General features: G+C 41.6%; 1 protein-coding gene across 1 annotated transcript in view; it reads right to left on the bottom strand.

The window, feature by feature from the left end:
* Window positions 1-3,275: 3,275 nt before the first annotated feature.
* The window catches only part of LOC142948356 (cytoplasmic phosphatidylinositol transfer protein 1-like), a 54,842-nt gene continuing 41,570 nt past the window's right edge, over window positions 3,276-16,547 (bottom strand). The window contains exons 2-10 of the mRNA XM_076090342.1: window positions 15,650-15,798; window positions 12,669-12,757; window positions 11,308-11,315; window positions 10,352-10,423; window positions 6,256-6,351; window positions 5,747-5,902; window positions 5,317-5,380; window positions 3,899-4,038; window positions 3,276-3,417 (exon numbers count right to left, since the gene is read on the bottom strand). Coding sequence (XP_075946457.1) covers window positions 3,412-3,417; window positions 3,899-4,038; window positions 5,317-5,380; window positions 5,747-5,902; window positions 6,256-6,351; window positions 10,352-10,423; window positions 11,308-11,315; window positions 12,669-12,757; window positions 15,650-15,798 — 780 coding nt within the window. The 3' untranslated portion in view covers window positions 3,276-3,411. The remainder of the gene's footprint in view (window positions 3,418-3,898; window positions 4,039-5,316; window positions 5,381-5,746; window positions 5,903-6,255; window positions 6,352-10,351; window positions 10,424-11,307; window positions 11,316-12,668; window positions 12,758-15,649; window positions 15,799-16,547) is intronic.

Genomic DNA, 16,547 nt, shown 5'->3' with positions numbered 1-16,547 from the left:
TTCATGTCGAAAGCTGCAAAAGCCAGAACCGCATCTGATCTACAACACCGAGTGAAATACACTGGGCGGTCACTGGTGTCACTCAGAGCAGTTCAGTACGGCTAACTCAGTGATCCAGGTCGGTGGGACAGGGCCCAGTTATCAGGAGACAGTGAAGCAGTGAAACAGCCTGGCCAAATGCAAACTGCAATAGAGGGGGGGGAGCAAAAAGCTTGGGCCTTTACTCCAAATAATAATAACTAAGATTTTCCTTCAAACAATACAGCAACCACAAATTTAAAGTACAGCAGATTTACTACAACGAACAGAAAAGTAAATCACCTCTTAATTACCATGGCAAGTAATGAGAAAGCAGCTACCCCACTAAAAGAAAAGCTTCATTTAGTATACGTGTACAGACTATTTTGCCCTGCATGGTCACCAAAAGCAACGAGAGTCAAAAGTGCACCACTATGAGGATTTTTAATACTCGATTGACGAGCATAAACTCGACGAAATTCAGTATCCTCAATAGATGACAATGACTTCATAGATAAAGACATTATTCCTAGATTTAAACAAACTTTTAATTTACATCTGAAGACGTCATCCTTATCGCACAAACACTTAATATCCTTCTCTGTCTATGTGAAATCTTTGAGCATCAGTAATGCAACTTGAAACAAGTTTCAATGTAAGAAACCACATCAGTCACGAACTATAGTATTTACAATACCCAATATGTTACTCTTTTAAACAGAGCACAGCTTAATGTCACGATTGGATATTATGTGCATTATGTTTAATAGTCAATGGTAGATCAAACATATCCCTGGATCTCTGTATTCCTGACAAAAGAGATGGTCCATATCAGAGTTGTATGTTTGACCTGTACATAATAAATCAATACAGAGGGCCGATAACGTTTTTATCCTCAAAGAGCAAAGACAAAAGCTACAGATGAATCGCTACAGCCATTATTATTATTTTTTTAAACAAAAGCAAGTGAGAAACTGTAAATAACATGTTTTTATGGCAAGACCACTAAGGACTCTTCTGGAACAGCTCTCTTCGAAGTCACTATGCTTTATTACAGGACTTTGGTCCAACAAACCCAACAAGATTAAAAATTAAAATTAAAAAAATGTTAACCCTGATACTTAAGTCTGATGATGTACTTTGATACGATAGATTTGATCTGAATATCTTGTAGTTTAGCGACTGTACTATGGAGCTGTAGCTCACTTCTATTATTGGTTAAATGCAACATTTGAGATCAGAAACGGGCAAAGGAATGCAATGACATTTTTTGTTTCTGTAGATGAAATAAGAGATTTTGGTTTACTCACTGGTAGGCGATGATACAACAGTTGCATGCAGAGGCACGGAGTTGAAAAAGGCCTATATTCTCTGGGCATGCTTACGTTTCACTCAAAATCAGCTTTTTCCATTATACAAAATTAGTAAAGTTGGTTCACTTTTTCCCCCCCATACAGTTGCATCACCAAATATACTGTACCAATCCATTCATTTACAGTATATACTTCACACAATATGTATATATGTTGTGAACATTCCATGCAGCATATAAAACCCTTTAATAGTGTGAAAAAAGGGGGTTCAAAGAATAAGTTGCTGTCCTTATGCATTCGTTTCTCCTTAAAAAGGTTTTAGATGGTAATTAGCGGTACAAGCCCAGCACAAATGACAACCGGCACTGCAAAGGATTTCCCCTTTTCCACGCCCACCAAAGCACCAGCTCAGTGTAACCAACCAGCACTGGCAAAATAAAAAGTATCAGCAGTTCTGCAAATGCTATGCAGCCAACAAAGCACATTCTCAAGTCAGCTTGATGCATGTGCCCTCAAATCAAGCTTTGGGTAGTCACAATCTCCATGTGCTCAAAGATCAGCAAATGTTTAACAACTACCCAAATGGCCTTGTTCCTACATATGACAATAACATAATTTGCTGATTTTGATGAAATTGTCCAGCATTAGTTTCAGGCAACATTTTACTGTAGGTGTTTTTGTTGTTGTACTGACCTCTGTCAACTCGAGTAAGATATATGCAGTAATAAACTTCCAACGTATTCCATTTTAGAATCAGATCTTCATCATTGTGATGCTAAAACCGCAAGTGCAGATACAACAACAGCTTAAGGTACAACATTACTGCCGTTATGCAAACGCTCCAAGGTTTCTGATGTGTAAACATTCCAAGGCTTAAGTAGACTGGTACAGTACAAACAATAGTTGCTGTATTGTAATATCTGTGGAGGTATAAAATGTGTCTGTTTGGCAATAAGTAGGGAGAGAACGGTACAGTAACATCCCTGCCTTTAGTGTGAGCCAGGCAGAGTCTGGGAGACCTGAGGCGTAAACTCTATGATTGTACTGATCTTGCATCCGTTGTATAATTGGAGTTTGGAATTGAAAGGATGAGTGCAATCTGATCCACAGGCCTGCTCAGGAAACAGTCACTAAGCTCTGTTCTGAGGGTACTTGGCTGTCCTTCTGGTGTGTTAGTCTAATATAGTTCTACTGTGCTGCTGTAGTTTGTGTCAGTGAGTTCTAATTCAGTAAATACAGCCATTTTACAAAGGACAATGTTTGTCAGGCATTCATTCGCACACATTGTCAAAACTAATAAACACCACTGGCTCCGTGGTGCTAAGGCAACTACTTCTTAGTTGAACAGCTTGAAAGCAATCGGCTTGCCTGATTGAAGAAAACATAAGGACACGCTAAAAAAAAATGTATTCATATGCTGCTCAACAAAAAAATAACTAAAGATGCACTTTGTTTTGATTGGACATCACAGGTGGTTGTTATATTAGATGAGACATGTGGCTGGCTAGACTCACAGGCCAACCACAACAAGGTGGCTAAGCCTACAGCTGCCTGGAAGGTATCAGTGACACCGATGTAGACTTCAATGGTGATCATGACTGTTGTGTGTCCAGGTTTATGGCAAATCATTAGATATGGCTAGATAACTTGAATGTCTGGCCACTGGTGTTTGGAGGTTAGGCTAGTCTCGTTGAGCTACTAAGACAATGGGGGTTGGGGGACGACATCCCGAGGTCCGTCTACTGCTAGTCCATCTCAGCAATATCAGTGTTGGAGGCGGGTGGTGTGGATGATTGGAGGTGGTTTGAAATGGGAAGTGGGCTCATGGAAGTGCCCTGGGGAACACCAGTTGTGGCAGGGTCAGGAAGGGTGAGGGCTTCTGGAGCAGACTTTTTGCGGGGTCGGTCCTTGGCGACAGAGAGGGACTCGGGCGCATCAGTGGACATGGGGGTGGTGGGGGCGCTGAGGGAACAGGAAGACAGGGGCGTCTCGCTGATTGAGATCGACGGCGGAAAAATCCCTATCTTCTGGTTGGTGGCCTCCTGGATGGTGCGCTCAAACTCTCTCACCTCATCCATCGTCATGTCTGGATTAAAAAAAAAGATCAATTGAGATCAATGAGGCAGAATTGCGAAAGTAGATTCGTTTTACTCTTTGTAGACAATTGCAAAACACCAATGGGCGGAAACTGAAGCTTTCCATAACTCCAAGTTATTATAAGAGCCACAGGCTCAAAACACATCAAAGTCAAAAATATATGCTTAAAATGACCCATATTCAAAAAATATAATTTTCTCATCTGCTTGTTATTTAAATTACCAAGATGTTCATTTATGTTTCCTAGATAGTTTATCAAACCTTTAGAGAATCTTTGTAGACTTGAATTATCATAGTTTTACATATTCAACAATCCATGTATGCATCGTTTGTAGGTCCCCCTACATAAGTAGATGTAGGGGGACAGTTATATGCAACTTTGACAACTTTATTCAGTCACCAACGCAACAGGTCAAGTATGAGACAGAGCTGGGGCAATGGCGTCAAGAAACAATGTAAACGACACATACGCTTGGTCCTGCATGGGCCTCTTTGTCATCCAGTGAAGATGGGTTTGGGGTGGACTGCTCTTGCTGCTCATCGCAAACTTTAATGTTGGTTTGCTCATGCATTTGTTTCTCGTAATCCCGCACGTCATCAAAAGTCATATCTGAAAGAAGGGGGTCGAAATGTTGTGTACTCTTCTATAACGGGGCTCCGGTTGACAAGCAGGTGGGGAAGGAGAGGATAAGTTGGCAAAGGTACATTCCATGGGTGAGTAAAGCAGATTTAAAGGATGATTCAAGCTTTTTAAAGTGAAAGCTTTAGGAGGTAAAAGGGGTAGCTTCCCATGACCCAGAGCGTTTAGAAGGAGCGAGCTAGACAAATCAGAGCCACACCAGGAGCGAGGGAGAAAGGAAGGTCAAGGAGGTTTCAAGATCAGATAAAAGCAAGAACAATCCACACCCGAAGAAGAGGTTGAATGTCGCTTACGTAAGCAACACTTATTCTCTGGGCAAAATTATTCAACATGTGAAAATATTTAGGAAGTATTTCAAGCATCCGGGCTGTTTGGAGTTGCGGTATAAAGGTTAGTAGTTATAAAGAGGAGGATAACTGGCTTGTTATCTTAGCCCAAATAGGCTGGAAACAGGGCTGCCTCTTGTGCAACCACTCACATTTCAGTAAGTCAATTCTTCACTGATGTAAATCACTAATTATTCCTTCATGAAACTGCAGTATTGCTGGCAAGGTTTATACATATACACAAGCATTTTTTTTTTACCAACTTAATATTTGGCTTTAATATGAAATATAGTGCCAAATATAGTTTGAATTATTGAAACAGTACTACACTTATACCAGTCGTGTTTCTACTCTCGACTCAATAAACCAATTTATATGAATTTGTCAAACATGAAAGTGTATCGATTAAGAGTCATTTTTAATCATGCAGGTATAATTTGAAACAAAGTGACTGTGCCCGAAAGTGACAGTGCAGTGTTTGTCATTGGTGGGTTAGTGGTGACACCAAGAGGATGATCCATGCTGTAGGAGAATGAGCGTGACTGGCAGCGACAGGGTTAGATGCAGGTGTAGTGATTTTTCATGCATACTGGTAAATAAACAGTCATCACAAAACTGATTTATATAAATAAAGTAGGTACAATAGTGTTAACATTTCAAAGAATAGTATTAACATAACACTTCAAGCAAGGTCGTATTTAACCACATACAAATACATGGAAAATTGAACTCGTTATGTATTCCCTAGCAGTTGATCACAATATACGTCATTGAAAAGGATTACTTTCATCTATATTCTTATATAATAAATGTCTAGGCAATGCATTCATGATAACCTAATGTGAGTGAATAGTTGATGGCTGAAATGTTGAAATGATAGAGTATATAGAGAAGGACTGTAGTAAAGGGCTGATAGACATACCAATCCACTCATCCACCCAAGCAAATGCCTGTCTATGTCCCAGCAGCAGCACATCCCGAACCACCTGTAGCACAACGCGATGATGGTAAGAAAACGGTAACTCACAGTATCTTTTTAGAAATCAATGTTATGAGGTTTCAAAGCAAACAATTCAAGATTCAGGCTGTAGAAGGAAGGTCATGGAGACCAAGATACCCGACCCTCTCGTCTTTAGGATTTGAAGTTACAATTTAGCTTAATGGTGAAAGTACTTTAACCAGCTGCCTCAGAACACCATTGAAAATTGCATTTTTAATAACAATGACCAAATAGTCTGGGGCACTGGGCCAAATAAGTAAATATAAAGATTTATTTATGGAACTTAAAGCCAAGGTTCAACTAAATGTTTGACAAAAATGACAAGACATTCATCCCATGGGCAACCTCTCACCTTGTGTACGTACTGCTCCACACGGGTCTGCAAACCCCACACCTCAAACTTGACGGTGACCAGTTTGTATGAGCACATGATGGGGTCCTGGGTGTCTCTCCAGCCCTCCTGAAGAATCCCCCGCGACGTCTTATCTGACTTAAAATAGCGCAAGTCCTGCAATGTGGTGAAAATGAACACACGCATGTTTATTATTACAATAATAAACCAAAATCGTCGGGTATCTCTTTTCTGCACACCAGCGGAGGGCAAGGTGGACCCTTAAATTACTCGCATGACTGAATGCCAGTATACAGTTAAAGATACTCAGAGAGAGGAACGTTCTCACTGGAAAATATTGGATGTAAAACAAGTTAGACACAGTTGTCATGTTGTGATCCTACCGTTTCATCTCAATCACACTGCCTTACTAGAGCATTTCCAGATCAAACGCTACACTTGCACCTCTTTAGTAGCGTTAACTCCCAGTAGCCGTGAGCATCTGCACACTCTCACCCCCACAAGCTCACCTCAGACTCTTTATAGTAGCGCTCGGGGATCTCATCGTAGGCGATGTCGACGAAACACACCTCCCTCTCCTGCTCCTTCAGCTCGTTGTCAAAGATCTGAAAGCAGAACAGATGGGTTTGCGAACACTCACTGCCGCCTCTGCCTGCCAATCAGAGCAGCCTCCTCACAAAAACAAAACCTCCAAAATGTGTCTTTTCCATGTTACATCACCACATTTGTGGCTGGCAAACCTGCCTTTCTGCTCGACTCAAAAGCTGGAAATGGTTCATACTGTTACCAACACTTGACTGCATCTTGTCACTCTGTCCCCTCGTTGCTCAGCCAAACACCAACAACACATGTTGTACTTGCTTATATAACCATTAGGTGGTGCTCTGTGCCCATGTGTTGTATTGGTTACTGTGCCAAATGACAGTGCTGATTGCAATTACTGTGACATGTTGATAAGACAGGTGTGAAACCTTCTTAGTCTTTATGATTCTTATTCTTCATTAGTTGTCACAATGTTGATAATATGGACCTTACTAGACTAAATCAAGAAATAATTAATTTTACAAAGTGCCTGTATCAAGTATTCAATCCATCCATGGCCATAAGTCAGTTTTACATCATAATTATTGTTTGTAGTTCTGCATTATAAATGGATACATTCTCCTAAGTATTTCACATAAATATTTTGTTTTATACAGCTTCCGTTTGAACTATTTAGTAGATCAGTTGGTACATTTCTTCTTTCTTTGCCTCTCAACTGAATGTGAACTTTCTGTCTGCAGATACATATACTCCTCTCTCCCTACTTTTCTCCTCCTCCCCTCCAAGGGTGCATTCTGTCATTCACACTGCGGATGAGCACTGCTGGCACAATAAGGGCGATATGTCAGCATGGATGAGTGCAACCAAGCGACAGGAACGGAGATTGGATGAGCAGAGAGAGGGAGAGCAGAGGTGGATGAGAGGATAAATGGAAACAATGAAAAGGAGATGCCGTGGTGGTGGGGGGGAGGCAGGAGCAACACTGTGTAATAAGAGTAGAGGGAAGGAGTCACAGGGAGGGAGAGAAAAAAAGAGAGGAAGCAGTGGGGGAAACAGTGGAAATGACTGCAAAGACAAGCAAGGATGAGGAGGGAAGAAAGGTTATAGGATGAGAGAGGAAACATGGGTGTGTGTAATTAGAGATGAGAATGAAAGGAAAGACATCTATAAAGAGCACGTACGCATCACTTTGCAAACCATAAACACACGAGTGTACGAATGACTTGGAAGGGTCTCTGGTTTACTGAAAAATGTTCAAGGTAAAAAGTGAGTTTTAGGCAAATCAGAGCTTTAAACAAAAGATCATAATACACTGCAACTTGGAAAATCTTAAATAACTTTCAATTTTTATGATGCAAAATGAACTTAAATGCACACAACGTATGATATAACATTCACAAGTGCCAATCAGTAACACATAATCTTGTTTTGACCAGTAAATAAGGCCATTCAGTGTCATTTTGAAAATGCCAGAATGACATAACCCAAAAAGACATTTATCCTCTGTTCCCACTACTAAAGTATCAATCTGGGCAATCCCAAAGTCTACATACCCTGAGCTGCAACCCAATACAACGCTACACGCTAATGCTGTGCACTATTCTAGTGCGCATGCCAGCATTTGTTGGTGCGATTCATTTTGTCAGTGTTCCTGTGCGAATACACTACAAAGTCAAAACACAGGTCGACAGTATGATCATTTCAGTACACTGTAGGACATTCGTCTTCAAATGCTCTGCAGCTAGGGCCCTGAAGGCTTATAGTGACAAAAATGGACTGGACCGCAATAAGTTAGCCTCAAAAGGGAAAATACAAACATAACAGACCAATCTCATCCATGACATGCCGAAGAGATTATCATTAGCTGGATTAAATTAGGTTCATAATATTTTTAGAAATAACATTTTTCCCAAGCTTTCATATTTGGATGTTGGATGAACAGAAGAGATTCAGCATGTTACATGTTGAGGATGATGTCCTCATTCATTAAAATTAAACTACTGCAGTGCCAGTTGTGCCTGTTCAGAGCAACCCAGTTGTTTGACCTCCAGCATTGCTGCTTGCAGCTTTTTTGAGACCCGCTCATACACACAACCTCACATTACGCTTCCTGGGGTCCTCAGCAATACACCCACAAAGTGTGAAGTCGATCGGATGTACAGTGGTTGAGAAAATCAACAAAAAAGGACAGACAGACACTCCTTCCCATTTCAGTTAGATGTTATTTTAACAAAATGGCTCTTTCGGAGGTTGTGATCTTGAATGGCCTTATAGAAAATCTAGGATAATGAGGAACGTGTTTCTTTTGCACGCAATTCCAAGTGTACTTCACTAGTTTCAAGAGACGGGCACCCGTGCAGGTGTAGGGCTGGAACATTATCACCTTTTGTAATGATAGCGCACAACCATCTCCAATTTGGGCGCGGCTTTGAATGTGGATGACTGGTCATGTGTGACCAATATATACATATAAATAAAAAAGTGCTTTCTCATTCTGCCTGCTATGTAGTTCTGGAGTCCTTGGAAAGATTACAAGAGCAACATGGGCCTCAGGACACATGTTAAAGCTTAATGTGCGAGTGTGTGTGGGTAGGAGTGTGATCGCATGTGCGCACGTGTTCGACTGCACTGGATAGTACAGTGGAATTCTGCATATCATGTACCGTTACTGCAGCCTCCATCCAAACGGTACATGATGTCCACTCGCACACGCTCACTCATTTGCTGTCCACATCAACGATCCCCCCTCACTCGCTAAATTCTTTCCTAGTCATTCCTCCATCTTTGAAACCTTTCCACTCAGTAAGTCCTTGCTTTTCCAGATGTTCTTTAAGACGTACACAGTGTCGAGACACCCCGAGTGCACAGATGTACAGTATGTTACGCCATCAGGCTCCACACATGGGAAAACATGGCACTTGCTCAGAGAGAATGTTATGTAAAACACAGCTGCAGACATTATTTCACAGCACCCTGTATTGCAAATAGACCTCACATACTCATGAATTGGTTATACAATGTGCATCAACATCTTCAGGGCAAACAAACAAGAAGCTTTGCATGTTTTATGACATGGTGCAGTGGTGTCATTGAATAGTGTGTGTGTGCGCGCAGACAATAGATGCCGCTCTTATATCTCAGCATTTCTCAAACTTTCTGGCATCTAAAGTGCATTTGCCGTAGGCCATTTCTGTTAGATGTAATACAAAAAAAAAGTCTTTGATTTGTCGCCTTGCCGCATCAAACCAAACAAGCATCAATCCAAAACATCACTACATGTTTAACGCTCACTGACAGTCTGTCCATTTCTGTTTCCCTCTGCGCTTCATGTGTGAAGTACTCTGAAACATGACGCTTGAGTGAAGCTGGGAGCCATTCCTCCCTTAAACAATCACCACTGACAATTTTAAGTTAAAAAATGAAGCCCACCATGATATATTTCAAGCAATTTGTCTGTTGCACACTACCCCATCGTTCTTCTTCCTCACTATCCAGGCAGTGGCAGCCTTTCATTTGATGACTAATGCTCCTATAAACTGGAGAGTGGAGTAAAATACAGAGAGAAAGAAAGTGAGGAGGCCAACAGCCCAAATGAAATGAGCTGTCCAACAAGTGGAGCACTTCTTGGCAAATTCTCAGGGCCCATCGTATAGTTGGCATTACGACACAACGGGATTGCAAATGAGGGTCTGTGAGTTGCCAAATCTGCCCGGATGGTTTTAGTCATGTAGCCTTTGCAGAAGTTTGACCATATGTCTGCTATGAGATCATTTGTGTTTTAAATTGGCCTATTGACTTCTGTATCAGAGGGACATAAGAGAAGCAGCAGATGTATATTAAGCCGAGAGATTTGTATGCGAGTTACAGCCCGACTGATTCAATGATTAGGCCTATGGGCTGACAAGCTTATTGCAAAGATATCAGTATAGGTGAATCGATCCATCGCTCCTCCTGGATAGATAGTACTCATACACTCCTTGTCAGAGTGTACTATTGAGGAACCAAAATCCCCAGAATCCCGACAAAGCTCTTATCACACACACACACACACAGTATACTCACATTGTCATTGCATCCTTTGTTGTCCTCATATTTTGTCTCTATGTGGATGGAGAACTTGGGCAAGAAGGAGCACTGTGGATAAGAGCACAGCTGTTAAACCACAAAATATAGCTGTCATTGTTGTATTACCGCCTTTTAAAGTGTTTGAAGAGTAGAACATGACCCCTCTATCCTCCTTCCCTCTTGGGGTAATGCAGAAAACGTTACTTGGTTTTGATTCATGTCTTAACTCTAGTTTAATGCATACAGCTGTCAAAATGGACCACTTGGTAATACACTTTGCTGTAACTTCTTTCAAAAGAAGCATGTAAAAGCGCACTTATATTATTTACACCGGCTGTGAAAGCAGCAGTTTGAACTTTCTGTCTCTCTATGTTCTTCCTCACTGTATATGTACATTTCTATCTCTGTCAAAATTGACAAAAGCCAAAAAGACTTCTGTGAATCTTTTGCCTCACAGCTAATCTTGGCATGGGTGTATCCACACTGACTCATGCATGGACATAAAACGCCCCCACACATATACAGAGACAATATCAAGCAGTCTGTCGCAGCAACATTGTTGTCTTTCCTCTCGTGTCCCTGCACCCTAAAGTCGCGTGACTCATGCCGTTGACATTTCTCACTCTGCACAAGAGAAGCCCAATAGCTAAGCCTAATCGTATGCTCGTGTGTCAGTTTATTCTGCCAACGCTTCATGCGTTTGAGGGTTAATTACAGGTCACATGGGCAGCTCTCCCCATTAGAAAAGACACGCCCACTGAGGTGTTTGACATGGAAGATGCAACCCTCAACTGACAAACCTAATCCCTTTGTGATGAAATTCTGCAATATAACGGGTCTGCACTTCAAACAGCAGCAGACCCAATTAATCTCTGTAAACAGACATTATAGCTTTCTAAAAAGAGAGAACAGATTTATTAAGATTTCTAATCCCCAATGTATAGGATACTTACTGTATATTCTACAGACCGGAGCGGGATGACACGGACATCGGGGTCAGGGCAGAGACAGAGCACAGGAATAAGTTAATAAATACATTTTTAATGAACCATCAACAGCATAATGAGAAGGCCATGATGTACAGAAACAAAATGCATGAGACTTGCAGGGACCTCACATCTTCCCCTCTTTAGTGACTTTCCCCTCTACCTTCTCTAAATTTGCTCTCATCAAAGAGAAATTCCCTTTCATCTGTACTCCTCAGCTTGTAATACGTCTTCCCTTAGATCAGGATCATTAAAGCATCATAGAAATAGGTCCTGGGCACTGCGGCTCTGATCGTTGAACTCCTGACTACCGGTTGCTTGTAATGTCGGTGATTTACGAAGCAAAGCTTATGCTGCAGTCAGCGTGAATAAAAAGCATTTGCTTCACGGCAAAACTGTAATCTTGTAAATACACGTCGGCTCCAACATGTTTATATATCAACATCTTCCTGCTTTCTCGCACCGTGTCTTCCTGGCACACTGACAAACAGAAAGCTGCAACTGAACAGTGTGAACAGTGTGTCAGCATTAAGGCCCCTTATGAATCTACAGTGTGTTGTTTTTTGTCTAAAGCCACTGTCCTATGTCAATACAATCAGCTTTTAGATTTGAAGGGTAAACTTTATTGATCCACGTTTCCCGTCTTCAGAGGTCACAGATTTTTCACATTTAATTTGCATCTTGCTGGGAATGCTACACAACCGCGCATTTCCAGTGTTGCTGGGTGCAGCTCAGGATCCATGGAGATAAAAAAATAAAATAAAAATCCTCAGGTCTTTCAGAAATTACATTTGACTGAAAAGTGAGGATCAGAGTTTCCTGAATTATACAACACACGTCAGAAGTTGCACGGGGACTTTGGTAGAAAAGCTCTTTCCTTTCCTATTAAATATGTGTTCAAAAATGCAGTGGAGATTAGCAGTCTTGGACCACGTGCTAGAAATTACTCTTCTCCAATGCTTCTTGAAAACTCATGCTTTCTTTTCACACGCTACTCCATAAAAGCATCCAGTAAAGTGTTCGTACCAAGTGTGGAGTGCCGAGTATACTGTGTTTTGACTGAAAAAGTAACTTTCGGCCTGCTGAAAACCAGTTGAGAAGCTGACCTTTAAAAGAGGTGCTGTCCTAAACTATTCCAGCCTGAGCCATTGTTGGCTCTATTTCTACACAAGAGCAAGAGAGGGAGACTGTTACAGTAGGGCTTGTTGCAGCATCTAACTGGATTTGATATGATGAGTTTGAGAGTGTATGGCCCGTTTCTGCTATTGGCAATTACAAAAGATTGATTAGCTGACAGTCCGACAAACAGAATTACTCCGTATGCTCACCTGTTTTGGTGTACGGGTAGTAGTTCCACGCTTTCTCCGTCACGTAGAAGATTTTGGGAACCACTGCTTGAGCCCAGTTGGGTAATTTACTGCAGAGAGATGTCGAGACGGACGGAGACAGATTAGGAGTGAAACTGAGCATGTAGCAGTGAAGCAGGGGGTGAGGGGGTACGGGGGCTGAAATTGCTTCCGCTATCGCAGCAATCACGAAAAACTTGTTCCACTTGTGAAAGGAAAATGTGTTCACAGTATAAGAACATTGAAACTGAGGGAGGGTGTGAAAAGAACACTTCCAAAGGCTTTAATTCGGAGGAATATGCTACAGGAGACCCAACACATATTGCTCTATATAATTACTTGTAAGGCCTATTGAACCTACGATCAACCGACCATAAGTGTTTATGTGGGTTTATGCACTATTGGAATAGTACATAATAGGGTTTATGTACCATTTTCAGGCAGCACCCAGGAAAACAAGATAGAATAGAGGTGATGGCTAATTTAGTCACCTTTGGACAGAGCCAGGCTAGCAGTTTCCCTTTATGTTAATCTGACCTGCTGCAGGCTGCCTCTTCATATTTACCATGAAGAAATGAGACGGGTATGAATCCTCAAACTCTCGGCAAGAAAGTAAATAAGCTCATTTCCCAAAATGTCAAACTACTCCTTTTAATTAGACTGGAGTTCTCCGAGCTCCATCTGAGCTCCTTTTGGCACCCTGAACCTCTCCGTACCTCTGTGAACACAGACGATATAGTTAACTGCCAATATGTGCAGTCGGGGGCCTTTGTATGTCATGCTTGACATTCTCTAATCTTGAACCCTGAACTCTGGTAAGACTGTAATTGAGGCTTATTTATGAGACACAGAAGTGTACAGGCTCTCATGTAGCCTGCCTTCATCTGCGCACCCTTTGATTGACACGTTAAACAATTTCCTAAGGCGGACAAAAATGGCGCCCACTGCATCGTGACGGCTGTGAATAAAAACAGCCATCGATGATCACATTGTGTGAATGTTGGCAGGCTCTCTCTCCCCCTCCCAACAAAAGAGACTGACACTCCTCCTACACCTCCATCTGTTGATTTCTCCCATTCCATCCTTGTTCTTTTAAAAAGGTCTTTGCCAATAGCTGCTGTGACAGGGGCACACGTTGCCAAGCGTGGTGGGTGGCTGCGGTGGAGTTTGTGCCAAAGTCGGAAAAAATACATTTTTAAAAAACACCCTAATTTGGTTGAACACATCCAAGGAAAGGCAACACTTTATTCACTCATAATAAACCATCCGACCATCAGAAAAAGCTTGGAAACGATGTTCAAGTGAGATGGGAAGTGGCCAAATAGTGAAGCACAGCGCGAGGCAGATTGTGAGGGCTACTGGGGAGGTTGAAGCGTGACAGAATGAGTCCAGATTGACTTCCCTGCTGGGGAATCAGTTTTTGCAGAGCCAGATGGAGGACGAGTTGAGTACAGTGGTTAGTAAAATCACAATCTAAAATAACATCGTCATTGCCTCTTCTGTTATTTTGTGCACGTTTTTCTTGTTTTCCTCATCAGGAGTTAGGACTTTTGATTCATAGCACAGTTTGTATGAGACTGTCCTGTTACGTGTTCATCAGCATCAACACGTTTAGTTTGCTTCCCTGACGGAATGCAAAAACGTGTCAATAACAAACAACTTTTCAGGAATAGGTGTGAGAGGGAGCCACTGCTTCATGTCCCCATCTCCTGTTCACCCTGAGAAATGACAGCTACTCTGGAAAGGTCAATGTTTTGTCTATTTCCAACTAAGCTGCAGATGTAAATGGACATGCGTGCTGAGAATTTGTTCTTTATAACGCATCTATTAAAATCTCCTCATGGGTAAAGAGAGTCGTAAGTAAACAAGCTGCGTCTGTGGCCTGAAGCGCTCAAAGACACAGCAGAGACTTAAACATAGATGGTGAAATGGTTTTAACACGTCAAGGAAGTCGTCATGGAACAGTTCATACAATTGCAACTAGCTTTTTTTGTGAAATTGTGGAACTTGTTAATAAAGAGTTGCGCTTTCATATTTATATTCTTTTAATAATTATATACACATTGCCTGAAAAATACCTGAATGGAAGCCCAACTTATTTCTGTAAGCTCCCTCTCCCCTCCTCTGAAGAACAGAGCCGACTCATAATTAGTTCTCTAATTATAATTAGTTCTCTAGCATAGCGAACGCTGACACAGGTATTTGTGCTTAAACAAATGGTCTGCAGCATCTCTGTCCCCTCTATTCTCCCCCTCTCCTTTTCTTTTCTTCACAAATGTTCCATCATCTCTCTCTGGTTCATGTGGGTCTAACCAAACTGCGTGTGTGCAGGGTTCACACAGGCATCTGCATGTCATGCAGTGAGAAGCATCAGTATGGGGTGATGTATTACTGCGATGGAAACGTGCTAGTAAAAACCTGCAGTGATCAGCATGTGTGCGTTTGCAAACCTTTCCAGCCTTATCAAATGTTTAAATGTTATCTTAGCCAGTTGATATGCACTAGACTATATACTCCATGTTTTTCCAGCTTGGAAAAAGTCATGGCTGTGGATTAAAATTGTAGCCGACTTTGTTCTTTGAGTGAAAAAGTTCAGAAACAAGACATCTAGTCCCAGATGGACTGCAAGCCTTAAAGGCTGTGAGCCAAAACAGAAAAAAAGAAATAATTTAGCACCAGTTGTTACTAAGGGCATTACTGAAGTGTTTTTCTGCAGTTTCAGAATTTCATTATATTTTAGTTCAACTTTAAAAACTGTTAAGCCATGCCGGCTTATGATCATCTTTCCACCTCCCGTTTTAAACCCCCAAAAATATATCAAGAAAGATATCAAATCTGGAAAGCATGATTAACTAGCTACAGGCTCTACTAAAGATGTGTCAGATGAACTGCCGGTAGAGTGCAACACTTAAAACGATTCTTTTATGTTGGACAACAACGTAGAAATGAGGCGTTCCACTGACCTGTTGAGGTAGACTCTTTTCTCGGTGAACTGTCCTTGGCCGTGCGCCGGGTCTTCAAACGGCTCGTTCTGGACAACCTCCACTCCTTCCCCTCGATCACTCTGCTCGTGGCTGTGTTTACTGATCATGTACAGCTGCCCAATCCGGTACTGCAAGAGAAAAATGGTCCACAGGGTAAGTTCACATACCATTGTCAGGAACTGGAAGCCGAGACAGAGATAATGATGCAAACACCGATAATGAGAAAAGGACTCAATCAGAAAGTATCTAAGTGCTCGTTTCTGTGTATGAACGATGGCATTAAATCCAAAGCTAATGAAGCACCGACAAAGTATTCGACTCTGAATCATTTCATTTGCAGAACAGAAGGGTATTTATAACTAATAATGATAATACTAAAAGATCTGAAGCAATGCATCAGGTTTTATAACCATTGAGATAACATCACTATTTGAGAATATAAATGGTGCAGTCTTTAGTTATAAATTTAATTTCAAGGTTCAGTTCCTTGAAATTCCAAACGACTTCAACTGCGCTTCTCTGTATTTCTGCCCTAAGGCCGACGGAAAGCGGGAAACTGTACTGTCTGCAATGGAAAAAGCAGGTGTTCTGATGTGTTTGACCATGAATTGTCTTGTCTGCTTGGCCCCGAGTCAACACTCACTTTATTTATTCCAGACTTGGCTGAGACAAAAGTCAGAAACCATCATGTCAGCTTCTGCAGCAATAATGCTTCTTCAATGACAGGCCAGACTTCCTGTTTGTTTCTGGCTGAGCTTCTTCTGTTTCAATGATGTGGACTCTGTGGCATTTGTACACATCGGAACACGTTCAGTAAATGAAAAAGACCCAGAAAGGAGGAAAAGGTGCCGACTGAGGAGCACCAAAGGAGGGCAAC

Source organism: Anarhichas minor, unplaced genomic scaffold (assembly GCF_050575085.1).
Source record: "Anarhichas minor isolate MPS153535 unplaced genomic scaffold, ASM5057508v1 ptg000012l, whole genome shotgun sequence".
NCBI lineage: Eukaryota > Metazoa > Chordata > Actinopteri > Perciformes > Anarhichadidae > Anarhichas > Anarhichas minor.
The sequence above is the reverse complement of the archived record's forward strand: the minus strand, read 5'-3'. Positions and strand labels throughout refer to the sequence as shown.